This window comes from Eurosta solidaginis, chromosome 5 (assembly GCF_040869045.1).
Source record: "Eurosta solidaginis isolate ZX-2024a chromosome 5, ASM4086904v1, whole genome shotgun sequence".
Classification (NCBI taxonomy): Eukaryota; Metazoa; Arthropoda; class Insecta; order Diptera; family Tephritidae; genus Eurosta; species Eurosta solidaginis.
Genome location: NC_090323.1, coordinates 28,828,669 through 28,841,557, shown reverse-complemented (window position 1 = coordinate 28,841,557; position 12,889 = coordinate 28,828,669). Strand labels below are relative to the sequence as shown.

The following is a 12,889-nucleotide window of genomic DNA, read 5'->3' as shown; positions in this document are numbered from 1 at the left end:
TGCATAAAAGCTGTAAAAATTTACAATCATTTCGATTTATAATCAGCGATTGACCAGCGTGATGTGATTTTTTGCTTTTTTGTGATTATAAAATGTACAATCTACTATCAAATATTGCAATCGAATTCGATTGCTCTCAGTGATTGAAAAACTGGCAATCTTTTTAAAATCAAATATGTATTGCAATTAAATTTTATTGCTTTTTTGTAATTGTAAACACCGGAATTTACAATCAACTTGATTGTAAGCACTTCGTTGAATTTAGAATCACAAACAAATGCTTTGATTGCAATCATCAAATATGCAATCATTTAGGACTTGGATATATCATATACACTTCTGTAAGTTTGTACGTATATGCGTACTCACGATTAAGAATATTTGAAATACTGTTATAGAAGACAAAGCTAGACTTTTTTTTTGGAGGAGTGACTGTCGAAAAACCGTGCGCTCAGAAATCTCAGTCGTTTTTTTGCGGTCCTGGACATCGACAGAGAAAGTAATGAATCGACTCTTAAGGGCCCATTACTGATACTTAGCATAGACTTGAGAACTGTCACTTACAGTTCTGTTAAATGAGCATTGCATGTTACTGATTACCCAAAACTTAGCAACACTTAACTTGACTTAGAAGTCTGTTGAATTTTGATTTTCTGTGTAAGTTCTAATTGACGTTTCCATTTTGAGATGCCATTTGTTTGTTTCCATTTCATTTTGACATTCCTCGTGTTCCAATGGTACATGAACCAGATACGGATAGAGATTTAACATGCAAATGCAACAACAATGTGAACCATATGGATCACATTGTTGTAGCATTTGTAAGTTAAATCTCTATCCGTATCTGGTTCATGTACCATTGGAACACAAGGATTTTGTCATACAAATTGACATTTATTGATTTTGATGCCAGATTGTATGCACTAAGTGGACTATAATCGTGGCTAAGTTGCCAAGTTTACGTCAAGTCAAGTGAAGTCTATGCTAAGGATCAGTAATGGGCCCTTTAATCGTGACAGCTTCTGCAGTAGGAGCTTGTTGGTTTGCGCCAACGTCGAAGCACTGGTGCAATAGCGCAATGAGCTGTGACGACACCCGTAAGTACGCCTACTGCAGATTTTTTACTTTAAAATGGAAGCTGATTCCTTTGCTAGCAAAATATAGTCATAAGGCCTTGCACCAAGCAAAGGGAGACGTTTAGGTATCTTATGGACGTTTAGGTATCTTATGGACGCCAGTGAGGCTCGGAAACTCCGCACGATATTCGACTTTATTACGTTGGATTTTAAAACCTTTAAAGCGGCCTGGCTGTCGACAAATATCGTTACATTGATGTCTGCGACATAGACCTCCGCCTGGAATGCACTGTATGAGTCAGTAAGTCGGTACGATTTATTTACCTGCAGAAGCTTTGCGTACATTGCCGCTCACGTTCACTTTTCGTGCCGTCTGTTTAGATTATAATGCCCTTACCACTATATAGGCCTTCCTACCATTCCTCCCTTCAAGGATGTCTTATGCTATTCGCCTGAGAGTTCGAACTAACTTACCTTTTTGTGATTTTTACATCTGAGCTCAGCGATTAAACGGCGCTTCCTCATTAAGGTTAATTTCTATACATTTTTTCTTTAAATTAACAATCAAATTTATTTTTCACATTAATAATTCCATTTTTAAATGATTTAAAAATGTAATAATCAAAAGTAAAATTTAGAAAATGAAAAAAACGAGCATAAAAATCGTATGATCTTAATAAGTAATAAAATAAAGGCAGCTGCATAGAGCTAAGCATACTTTAAGTTCAATCAAAATCAATTGGCTCATTTTTGATAGTTACAACTTCAAAGTTGTCAGAGCCTATAATGCCAGAGAAATCCATACCTTCAAAATCGGCAGGGCTTATCTCCATATCGGTTGGTCTTAATAGTGAGTTCGGTGAACGTGTATCATCGTCATCTAAATTCATATTCATCGAATAATAAGCACGCAAATTTATACCTTTTGGTAGCTCATTATTAGAGTTCGATGCATTCGGATTCGATGAGGATGTGGATTGTTGCAATCTATTTAAATTCACTGAAATAGGCATTGTTCTGGCAGATGAGCTGCTGCTAGATGCGGAGGCGCTAACTAGTGGGTTACCTCTAGCTGCAGTTGTAGTAGTCGAAGCTGTAGCAGTAACAGCAACTGTTGTAGAGTTCGAGCTGCGCCAAAGGGTTGGTAACTTGAAAAGCGCATTGTTAGGTTGGCTTGCTTGAGAATTACGACTAGCAGTGCTCACTTGGTTTACGCTCGCAAGTTTTTCATCATTTGCAGTGGTAGTTAAAACCGTATTAGGGCTCGATTCACGTTCAATGGCGGTGATACCCTGACCACAAACTGAGTAACGACGCATTGGTGGACGTGTGGCAGAAGCTATGGACAATGGTGTCCAAGCGGTAGTGCTTACAGCATTTGTTTCAATTTGCCCATAATTAGTAGTTATAGTTTTTGTAGTGGTTGCGCTGGTAGCGGTGGTGCTGCGGGTCGTTGTCACTATTGCTCGTCGAATATTAATTTGATTGGGAGCTGTTGTCGTAATTGCTGCTCCTGCTGGTGACGGTGAGCTATTATTGTTAGGCGATGTGTTGTCAATTCTTGTTTCTGGTGTAAATAAACGTCGCAAATTTGTGCTGATTGATTGATTGAGCGATGTTACTTTATTTGGTTGAATAATTTGAATGCGTCCAGAGATGTTTTGCGTAGCAGGGGCGGGAGCTGGAGCAATTCTCTGAAGGCGCGGTTTGACATACTGAGCAGCTTCGGCACCGCCGGATGTAGGCCGCATGCCGATGGTGCTTGTTGACGTACTATCGGTGTTTTCAGAGCCGTCTGATATTATGTCGGTGGAGCGCGGTTTAGTAAGCTGAATGACTTGTGGTCTGGTCACAAAGCCAGCTGACGTCACATTGGTGGTGGTGGGTGGTGTAATAATTGTAACACTATTTGTGCTTGCTGGAATTAGTTGAACGCCTCCGGTGCCACTACCACCTGCACTGTTAGAAAGTACGTTACGCAAGGCCGGAGTTGTTCCGTTACTTGGCATAAGGCGGTAAATGCGTCTACGACCGTCAATAGTGGTTGTTGTTGAGCTTGAATTAGGTGTTGTAACTTCAGTTAATTCATTAACTTTCACCACTTTACGTATGACACGACGTTTTTGTAGCGCCGAAATCGCTTGAGCTGTTGTAAGTGCTTTAATCGTAGGTGTGCTAGAAGGTAGACTAGCTGTAGGCTGCTGCACTGCACTAACACGTGGTTGTAAGCAAGTTGGCAGTTCGGCGCGCGAAACTGAAGTGCCTTTAAATGGTATCTTTGTTGGTGTGACGCGCAATAATGGTGGAGGTTTTGTTGTTGGTGCCGTTGCCGTTAAGGCTGGCATAAGCGGGCCTTGTTTTTCGTCGTCATTCACCAAGGTCACACTGTCGGTGCTGCTGTTGCTGTTGTTGTCGTTATTGTTTAGCAGCAATTCTGGCGTCTGCTTAGCCGCTTGTATTATAGCTACCAATTCGCGCACTAAACTCAGCTCTTCACCGCTAACTGTGTCTTGCAGTTGTGGTGGTATAATTGCTTTAGATGGCGCTACTGCAACTGCTGTTTCTGTGAGTTTTAACTTTTTGCTTGCCGGAAAATCGGCTCCGCTGTCAAATACTTCCATGAGTGATTCGAATATCTTTTTTTTGAAATGCAACTTTTGGCGCGCATTCATATCATTCAAATATGGACGAAGATTGCTGAGGAAATCATCAGTGGTTTCAGATTTCAACAGTTGACATTGTACGCCAACGACGAGCGTTTCAGCTTTTTTGGGCTCAGGCGTTAGTCCGTGTGTTTGCGTGCTTTTAGTTGACATTAATGTTTTCTTAATTGTTGGCTCTGGCGGTACGGCAGGCAGAGTCTGGGTTCCTGCACACTTAGTTTGCAATTTTGTTGGTAATCGCATTTTTGTTGCACTATTAGACTGCTGCGCCTCTGTTTGTACTTTATCTACAAGTTGTGGTGCATTAAGACTTTGTCTCTTCCTTCTTATGACTTCCAATTCTTTTGATTTTGCTCGTTTTGTTTCTTGCTTCGGCAATTCCAGAGATTTGCTTAATTCTTGCTTTGCTTTGGCTATAGATTTTAGACGTTCGGCACAGCGCCTTGTGCGCTTTACTTCCGGTTCCTTCTCACTATCTGCCGGCGCGTCGTTTGTTGTCTTACCGAAACTTCGCTTACAGGCTCGTTGCAAACGTAAACTACGTTCGCTTATTTGTTTCAAAGGAATGTCGTCGTCCAAATCTTCAATATCTTCAGTTTTACTGTTCAGTTTACTGTTTTCTTGCGGTTCGGTCTTATCCTTCAGTTTTTGTTTAGCAGCAGAAGATTCAGTACGTACAGTGGCATCTTTTTCTTCATCATACTTCTTTTTTATAAAGAAAGTTCCATCATTCTTTGGACTAATGTAGAAAGCAGCCAAATTTTTCTTTGGCGTTTGTGGTGTTCTATTCGTTTTAGTTTCGTGCGGATTTACAATCTCAGCACCCAAAATTTTCTTTGGTGTTTGTGGTGTTTTATTCGTTTTGGTTTCGTGCGTGTTTACAGCCTCAGCAACCAACTGTTTCTTTGGCGTTTGTGATGTTTTATTCGTTGTAGCTTCATTCGGGTCTACAACCTCAGCACTCAAATCTTTGTCTAGCGGTTGCGGTATTTTATTCGATTTAGTTTGCTTCGGATAAACAAGCTCAATATTTCCAGTTTTATCATTGAGTATACTGCCTACAGGCTGTGAACTTTCTGTTATTGGACTCTCATCCAAATTTTTTTCTTCGGTCTTAACGCTTTCATTGTTTTTTTCATCTATATCTCCATTCTTCAAACCGTCGTTATTACTATTTTCTCCTTTAGTCATATCCTCCTTTTCATTCTCACCGCTCGTTTTCATTGTGTCGCTATTTTTTTCATTTTCTTCTACATCACTATCAGGTTCACTTTTAATTTCATCTTGTGATTTGCTTTTATTGTCAATCCTTGGATTTGATTTTGGTCTTCTTCCTACGCTCACCCTTCCAGATTCAATCGGTTGATCTTGTTCATCAGTGATATCCAAGTGTGGCACCAAAAATCCTAACACGTCGCGGAGATGGTATTCCCTAGTACGAATCCCTTGCGATGCTTCCTTTAATGATTTTACGAAGGAGCGGTATAGCAGGCGCCAGCGGCTTTTACACGACGATACTGCGAAAAGAATCAAGAAAAGAAACAAATGATACAATATTTTAATGGGCGCGATGTTTCTACTCGGGTTCGTAACAGTTGGCACATAAAATTATGACTCACTGATTTGTGATATGATTTTGATGGAATGTGGTATATTTTCCCACTTTGGGAAAAGGAGGCAATAAGTTTTTATTCGGGTTTTATCGTAAGACTTTCTCAGCTAAAAGAGACTATTGACCTATGATTATGGATAGCCATATCTATTCTGTACTCAGACCAATCACTGATTATATATTACAACAAATGTCAGAATCAGTATCTAAAGAAGATGATTAAGTTGAACACTTAACTTATATACACGGTTAAAAATTTCAACCTAAGGGCCAGTTTACGTATGACGCCGTGACACTTTGCGGCGCACTCACTGGCATTCACATTCACCACCATATAATACTGTCACTAACTTAGGTGAATGAATGCTCTTATATGATACGAATTTTGGTTCACAAGAAAAAATATGAATCGTTGCGTTTTACATAATATGCCCCTAAATTTTAAGATATTCATCGGTTTAAGAAATTTTTTAAACTTTTGTGCATTTATGGAAACATTAATATTTATTACTGCGGTTTTTAAATTATATTCGGTTTAAATTTTAAACTTTTTTGAACAATAAGTCTAAAATCTTAAAATGGTTTTAAAACGAAACCAAAAAGTTTAAAACAGATGTAAAAATATAAAAATATAAATCTGTAGACACTTCTGGTTTTAAAACAAAACCAACAAGTTTAAACTTACTGATTAAAAACCTAATAAAAGGATTTCATTTGTAAAATTTCCAATTTCCAACCACTCATCGGTTTAAGCAATTTTCAAATTTCTTGTTTTGTACTAAATTGAGAGGTTTGTCTCAATTTACAAATGCGTCTTCTAATTGTATTATTTTTAAATGATAACTTTATTTGAATAATAAGTCTAGAATCTCATAATTCTTTTAAAAGCTTAAAAACTCTTTCAAAAGAAACTAGTTTGTATTCAAAACAAAAAAGTCTAAATTTATTGCTGAAAATCTAGAAGTATAAAAATTCTTTTGGGAAGAGTGTCTGAAATGTTGTGATCCAGAGCACTTCGACTCGAAAGCTACAGAGTACCGCAATATTTAATTTTTTTTTAATGTAAGTGCAATCTTCTCTGGTTCAAAATTGAAACCAAGCTCTAAGCACTCACTTTCACGCAAACAGGGTTGTTTTGATCATATATTTAGTTCGAAAAGGTTTCAGATTTAGGCTCAACTTTTTAACCGTGTAGATTGATCTTTTGCAGGTCAGTTTGCAAAAAGTCAGAGGCTTATTGTAATACGCCCAACGAAACTGTTTGCACAACACAGTTAAAAAAACACGCAAAGGAACACTGCCAATGCAGCAACTAACTTGAATGTCGCGAAGATCGCGAGATTTACGAGTATTTCGAGATATGAGAAGCGGAGTTCTCGATTTCATGGGTCTTGAAATTCTCGAAGAAATAGTAACCTCTATTTAAAATGAACCCACGAATAAGTTTCAGCATTTGTTTAAATGGCGTATTTATTGGCAGTAAAAGTAGTTTTATAGATGCCATTTCTACTACTGGAATTCGCATTAGGGCATGAATAGAATATCAATATTTATTGTTGGGATATGATTTTACAGTTTTATTTTATGTAGTTTCTTGTGAATAATCTAGCCATAGTTTTCTCTTAGTGTGAAAGAGCGTGCTCTAGTACATTTTGATGATGTTTGCTAAACTCTCCGATAAAATCTCACTGGCACGTGTGCTAAAAGCATCCCCTAAGGCTTTAAATTGCTTTGCAAGCTTTCCTTGAATCCTATATGACCTAGATGTCAGGCTAGGTACAATATATTCTGTAAGGCCATCTTCCTTAAATATCTGCGGCGGTTCAGAGAAAATTTTGAGGTAATCGAAAAGTTGTCAACAACAGCGATTTTTTCAAAAATCAAAAAGCCCTTTTCAAAGGGACTTTCCCGAAATAAAAATTCTCTGAAAAAATCATTAAGGTACAATCCCAGTGGAAATTAATTGTAGGCATACAGGATGTATGTATATATGCTGAATGCATGAAACAGCATGTAAGACTTATTTTTATTGAATTCTAAACATATTTAAAATAATTGTTTTTATCGGCCTATTTATAAAAGATTCAAGGTTCGATTCGATCTCAAGGCCAGAACAATAATTAAAAAAAATACCATTGTTAATTAACCAAGAGCACATGGGAATGTCAAACAAAGTAATTGACAATAAACAAATCCTGCATTATCAGTGATTTGCAACAGATGGCACAACGCTGATTAAATATAGTTGGTATAGAGGAATAGAAGAAGCAATTTATCAGTCAAACAAAACACCGCTGTATAGCTAAATGGTTAGCGCAGCGTGCTTAAAGCGTACTGATCATGACGGCTTAGCGCCCTTCGAAATGGATTTATCTGCGCAGCTACGGCAGGTAGTCTGAAAAATATTCTACTTACTATTCCAAAAACAAAATACAATTTTTCAATTAGTTATAGAAAAATAAAAAAAAAGGTTATCAATAAAAAAAAATTATTGTTCTGGCCTTGAGGTCGAATCGAACCTTGAACCCATATTTAAAATAAATAAATGTAAGGCACGATAACCTGCGAAGAGATTTTAGGCCGAGCTGCTCTTCCAATTTGCATCTTGCTCATTTTAATTTTTCCTACCAATTGGCGGGACGGGACCTACATGTTTTATGCCGACTCCGAACGGTAAGCTTTTCATGGCAGAAATACGCTCAGAGTGTTTGCCAAAGAAAAATTTGTATCTAATTGAAAACACTTGCTTCTAAAATTTTGATGTGCTTTGCCCGATAAAATGAAGTGTCAATGCCAATTTATATAAATCGGAAAAAGCACAAAACAACAATGATGTTATTCAGATTTATAATGATAGAAAAAATTTCAAAACAAAATTATTTTATTATTTTTTGCCTGGGGCGTGAACCCAGGATCTTTGGTGTGGTAGGTGGAGCACGCTAATATCACACCACGGTGCACAGTGGCATTTTTGCATGATTTAGACGCGAAAAATTAATAACTCACTGAAAAATGAATATATTTCATTCAAACCAAGTGTATATGTTTGTATGCCTTACCCCCCTTCCGCGAGGATAGGCAAATGGGGGATGGGGGCTTGGGGGGTTGGACCCCCTACAAAATTTTTGAATTTACCCCAAACAAAAATTTTCTTATAGCCTTATCTCGTTCTTTTGTTCACAATTGAACATACCTATATTTAAATGTCTTATCTTCTTCAAGCCATGAAGCAAGCTTTCAAAGAAAATTAACTTTGGTGTAATTCACTTGAATCCATCTCATATGAAGCTTTGATAAAAAAAATTCGAACTTTACTGCAGCATTCATCATACAATACACTTTTGAACACTTGCAAAATAATATTATTTCGTGTAGATTTTAAATAGCCAAAAAATATTTTAGCTTTTGTTTCACCACAAGGTTTAATTTAATTTTAAACCACGCGTTATTTCACTTCTGTAAATTGTACTACTTAGCGCGTCATCAACAACTCACAATTTGACAGCAGATTATTTAATGAAGAACAATAAATATAAGAAATGATAATTACCGTTATATACTGTGGACATTTTAAAAACAAACTGCATTCAAATTAAAAAAAACATGACTTGAACATTTTTACTTTTTCGCGTCTAAACCAAGCAAAAATGCCACTGTGCGGCGGCCGCTAAACATATTGATTTTGATTAAAAGTATGCGTGCTGTATGAGTGAACAAGTATGAAGAAATAATTGCTACCCGAGTGAAAAAAATTGTATGCATGCATGAAATATGCATGTTGTATCAATGATCGTATGTTTGTAAAAATGCACTTTTCTGAACTTTTCTGTCCGTTTACAATTTAGGACCCCTTGATTTTCCTTTATCCTTTCCTTTTCCTTGGGTTTCAAGACCCTAGAGATCTAAGCGTTCGAAACGTATTCTAAAGTTAAGTAGACCTCGTATGATGGAAGTTGCACTAAATTTTATGCAGTGGTTTCTGCGTGGTGCGAGTACAAGCAACCAGACAGACAGACGACAAAAATTTTAAAAACATCGACTTTTTATTAGAATTTTATTATACATATGTATTGATTTTTATTTTGTCAATTTAAAATTTGTTTTTTAATTTTGTAAGCAAAATTGTTTAATATTCTAAGTAGGGGTCTATGAAAAAATCAGATAAACCTTGTCGCTCAACTGCCTCATCCGATATAGTCGCCGTCCATATTTCTGGAGCATACACCATGGCTCCAGCCAAGAAGTGCATATAAGAGCTCGATTTCTGTTAGTCACAAAGTGTGTTTACTTCCCAACTGTCTCATTATGGATAAAACAAGTGCTATAACTTCTGCAGAGACGTCAAAATTACAAATAGAATGGATCACCCGATTTTTAGTTGACTATCGCTGTCTCATCTATCGCTGTATCTCTTTCTATCAACCGCTGAAGATAGCTGGCCCTATGCGCCGCCATATTGAACACCCTGTCAAAACGCTGCCAAAATGCTAAAAAGTAACCATATTGAACATCCTGTCAGGCAGTTGACGGATAAGATATCACACTTGTTTTATCCACAATAAACTTTCTGTTTAATTTTAAGTTTTTTCATATATGTAACACTACTATATTGCTACGTTAGGCTAGGTACACTAACAAACATCAGAGTGCCGATATATTAAACGGTTGTATTTAGCTTACTTGACAGTAATTGAAATTTAAGTAACTTCCCGATAAGCTACAAGCTTGAAACTTGGAATATAGTTCAGAACCCGAGGACAATGCAATAATTAGAAAAAATCGCCGCTAGGTGGCGCAAGGAACAAGATATTCACAAAAATCGCATTCGTGGTCCGATTTGGCTCATATTTGGAACACATAATACATACAAGAATAGAAAGCGACCTATGAAAAAATCGCCGCTAGGTGGCGCAAGGATCGAGATATTCACAAAAATCGTATTTGTGGTCCGATTTGGCTCATATTTGGAACCAGGGTTTGAATTGCTTACTGAAAAATAGTAAAATTTATAAATTTCTGGCTTTCCCACAATGAGTTTTTTGTCGGCTTGGAATTTTTGTATACAGCTTACATTTGTATTTGATATTTCAGCAACAGAAAAAAGCAAAGCAAACAAATTTTTTTTTATCATTTTACTGCAGATATTACTTGAATGGATGCGAGCTGTCGTAGTCAGCAGAAAAAAACTTGAATATTTTACTGTGCTTTGAAGCTATAAGTATTTCATGATTAACTATTTTTAAGTAAACATTTTTCAGTTTCTTTACAGCCGAAATTCTGGTTTCGAATTACTTGCTGAAAATAAGTAAAAGTAAATTGTTTTTACTATTTCAGCAGAACTATTTGATTTTCAAAGGGACATACAAACAATTGTACGATGTATTGACCTGCGAGTATGTATTTTTTGTTTTTATGTTGTTTTGACCCGCGACACACATATGTATATACGCATGCTTCTACTGAAAAAAAAAGACAAATACGTACGTACAAAATCTGCACCTCCACCGGTAGCTTGGTATATGTACTGGAGTCACTTAGGGGTTTTTTCCGGGAACAAAGCACGGCATTTCAATGTAGCATGGCTCAATTTCTCTCGGATCGTTCAAAATTTGTCACACAATGAGTAGCTGCTTGTGGAGAGACTGTGCTTCGTTCGTTCCTAGAGACTAGCACTGCCCCATCTACTGAAGAAATACATATTTATAAAACGGGCGCAGATGTATCACATGCAAAACGCGATGTTTTAGGCAAACCCTTAGTACTTGTTGTCGACGCGATTTCTTTAAAACATGTATGGCTCCTTTCTGTTCACAACCAAGAGCGATTCACGCCACGTTTAAGCGCACCTCCGTTCCTTCCTCATCTATTAGCACCAAAGCTGGTCTGATAGCCAGACAAAATTCTCGTTTGTTGTAGCGCTAAAACGCGCCTGAAGTTAAGAGATACAATCTCACAAGCTCGAAATGCCCGACCACCAACATTCATGTGAGACAAGATCATAAGATTACTCACACCGTGTGCACCGTATGTCAACAATAAAGACACTCCCCGAAGGCTTTGGGAAGTGCTATCGATGTTGATGCTCCTTTGCCGTATGTAGATCCGCTACGTTCCGGTAACAAAGCACCATTTAGGTACTAGCCCGACCATCTCGGGAACGATTAATATGACCACATTAAACCTTCTAGGCCATTCCGCCCTCCCCACCCCCTGGTTCCATGAAGAACTTGGGGTCGCCAGAGCTTCGCCTGTTAAATATAAGTCTGATACACTCATATTTGTAACAGGATTACCTACTACACCGAAGGACCTGGGTTAAAGTACCTAGAAAATCAACATCAATATCGCCCCTTAGCAAATACTCAAGAGTGTATTTCTGCTATGAAAAGCTTTTCAGCGAAAATACATCTTCCTCGCAGATGCCGTGCGGAATGGTTTTAAACAACGCAGATTGAAAGAGAACTTCGGCCTAAATCTCCGCGAAGGTATATCGTGCCTTATGTTGATTTTTTTAATTTTTTTAAGGGACATTGTGTCATGGTCATAATTGTAAAATACGTAATTTAAGTCATCATTGCGAGGATGTTCTCCTAATTTTTAAGATTGCAGCTCTTCGTAAGTTACAGATATATCTTATATGTATATGTTTGTATTTTTATAAAGAAAGTGGACGTAGTTGTCTGCCTATTGTATTTTTTTGAGCACTTCCTCCTTGAATAGGAATATCTGAAGATATTGCTCCCGACTTGAAGGCAATAGCTCAATTAGGTATTAAAATATCGAAAAGTCAATTTACAGGATATATTTGATATACATATAAAAACTCTGTGTGGCTATATACCGATTACGGCCATTTCTTGTAGGAACGTTACTCGTGTTCGAAAGTAGCGGCATGACAAATTTCACTACAACAATTAGCAACAAACGAGAATTTTTCTATCAGGCCAGCTTTGGTGCTAATAGACGAGGAAGGAACGGAGGTGCACTTAAACGCGGTGTGAATCGCTCTTGGTTATGAACAGAAAGGAGCCATACATGTTTTAAAGAAATCGCGCCGACAACAAGGACTAAGCGTTTGCCTAACATGTGACATATATGTGCCCGTTTTATAAATATGTACTTCTTCGGTAGATGGGGCAGTGCTAGTCCCTAGGACCGAACGAAGGACAGTCTCTCCACAAGCAGCTACTCATTGTGTGACAAATTTTGAACGATCCGAGAGAAATTGAGCCATGCTACATTGAAATTCCATGCTTTGGTCCCGGAAAAAAACCCCTGAGTGACTCCAGTACATATACCAAGCTACCGGTGGAGGTGCAGATTTTGTACGTACGTATTTGTCTTTTTTTCAGTAGAAGCATGCGTATATATGTGTGTCGGGGGTTAAAACAACATAAAAACAAAAAATACATACTCGCAGATCAATACATCGTACAATTGTTTGTATGTCCCTTTGAAAATCAAATAGTTCTGCTGAAATAGTAAAAACAATTTACTTTTACTTATTTTCAGCAAGTAATTCGAAACCAGAATTTCGG

The 12,889-nt window shown here is 37.5% G+C and overlaps 1 protein-coding gene across 2 annotated transcripts in view; it reads right to left on the bottom strand.

Annotated features, from left to right (window-relative positions):
* Nucleotides 1–1,627: 1,627 nt before the first annotated feature.
* Nucleotides 1,628–12,889, bottom strand: part of stwl (stonewall) — a 146,552-nt gene continuing 135,290 nt past the window's right edge. For both annotated transcript variants that reach the window (XM_067788099.1, XM_067788098.1), the window contains exon 3: nucleotides 1,628–5,256. In XM_067788099.1, coding sequence (XP_067644200.1) covers nucleotides 1,802–5,256 — 3,455 coding nt within the window. In that variant the 3' untranslated portion in view covers nucleotides 1,628–1,801. The remainder of the gene's footprint in view (nucleotides 5,257–12,889) is intronic.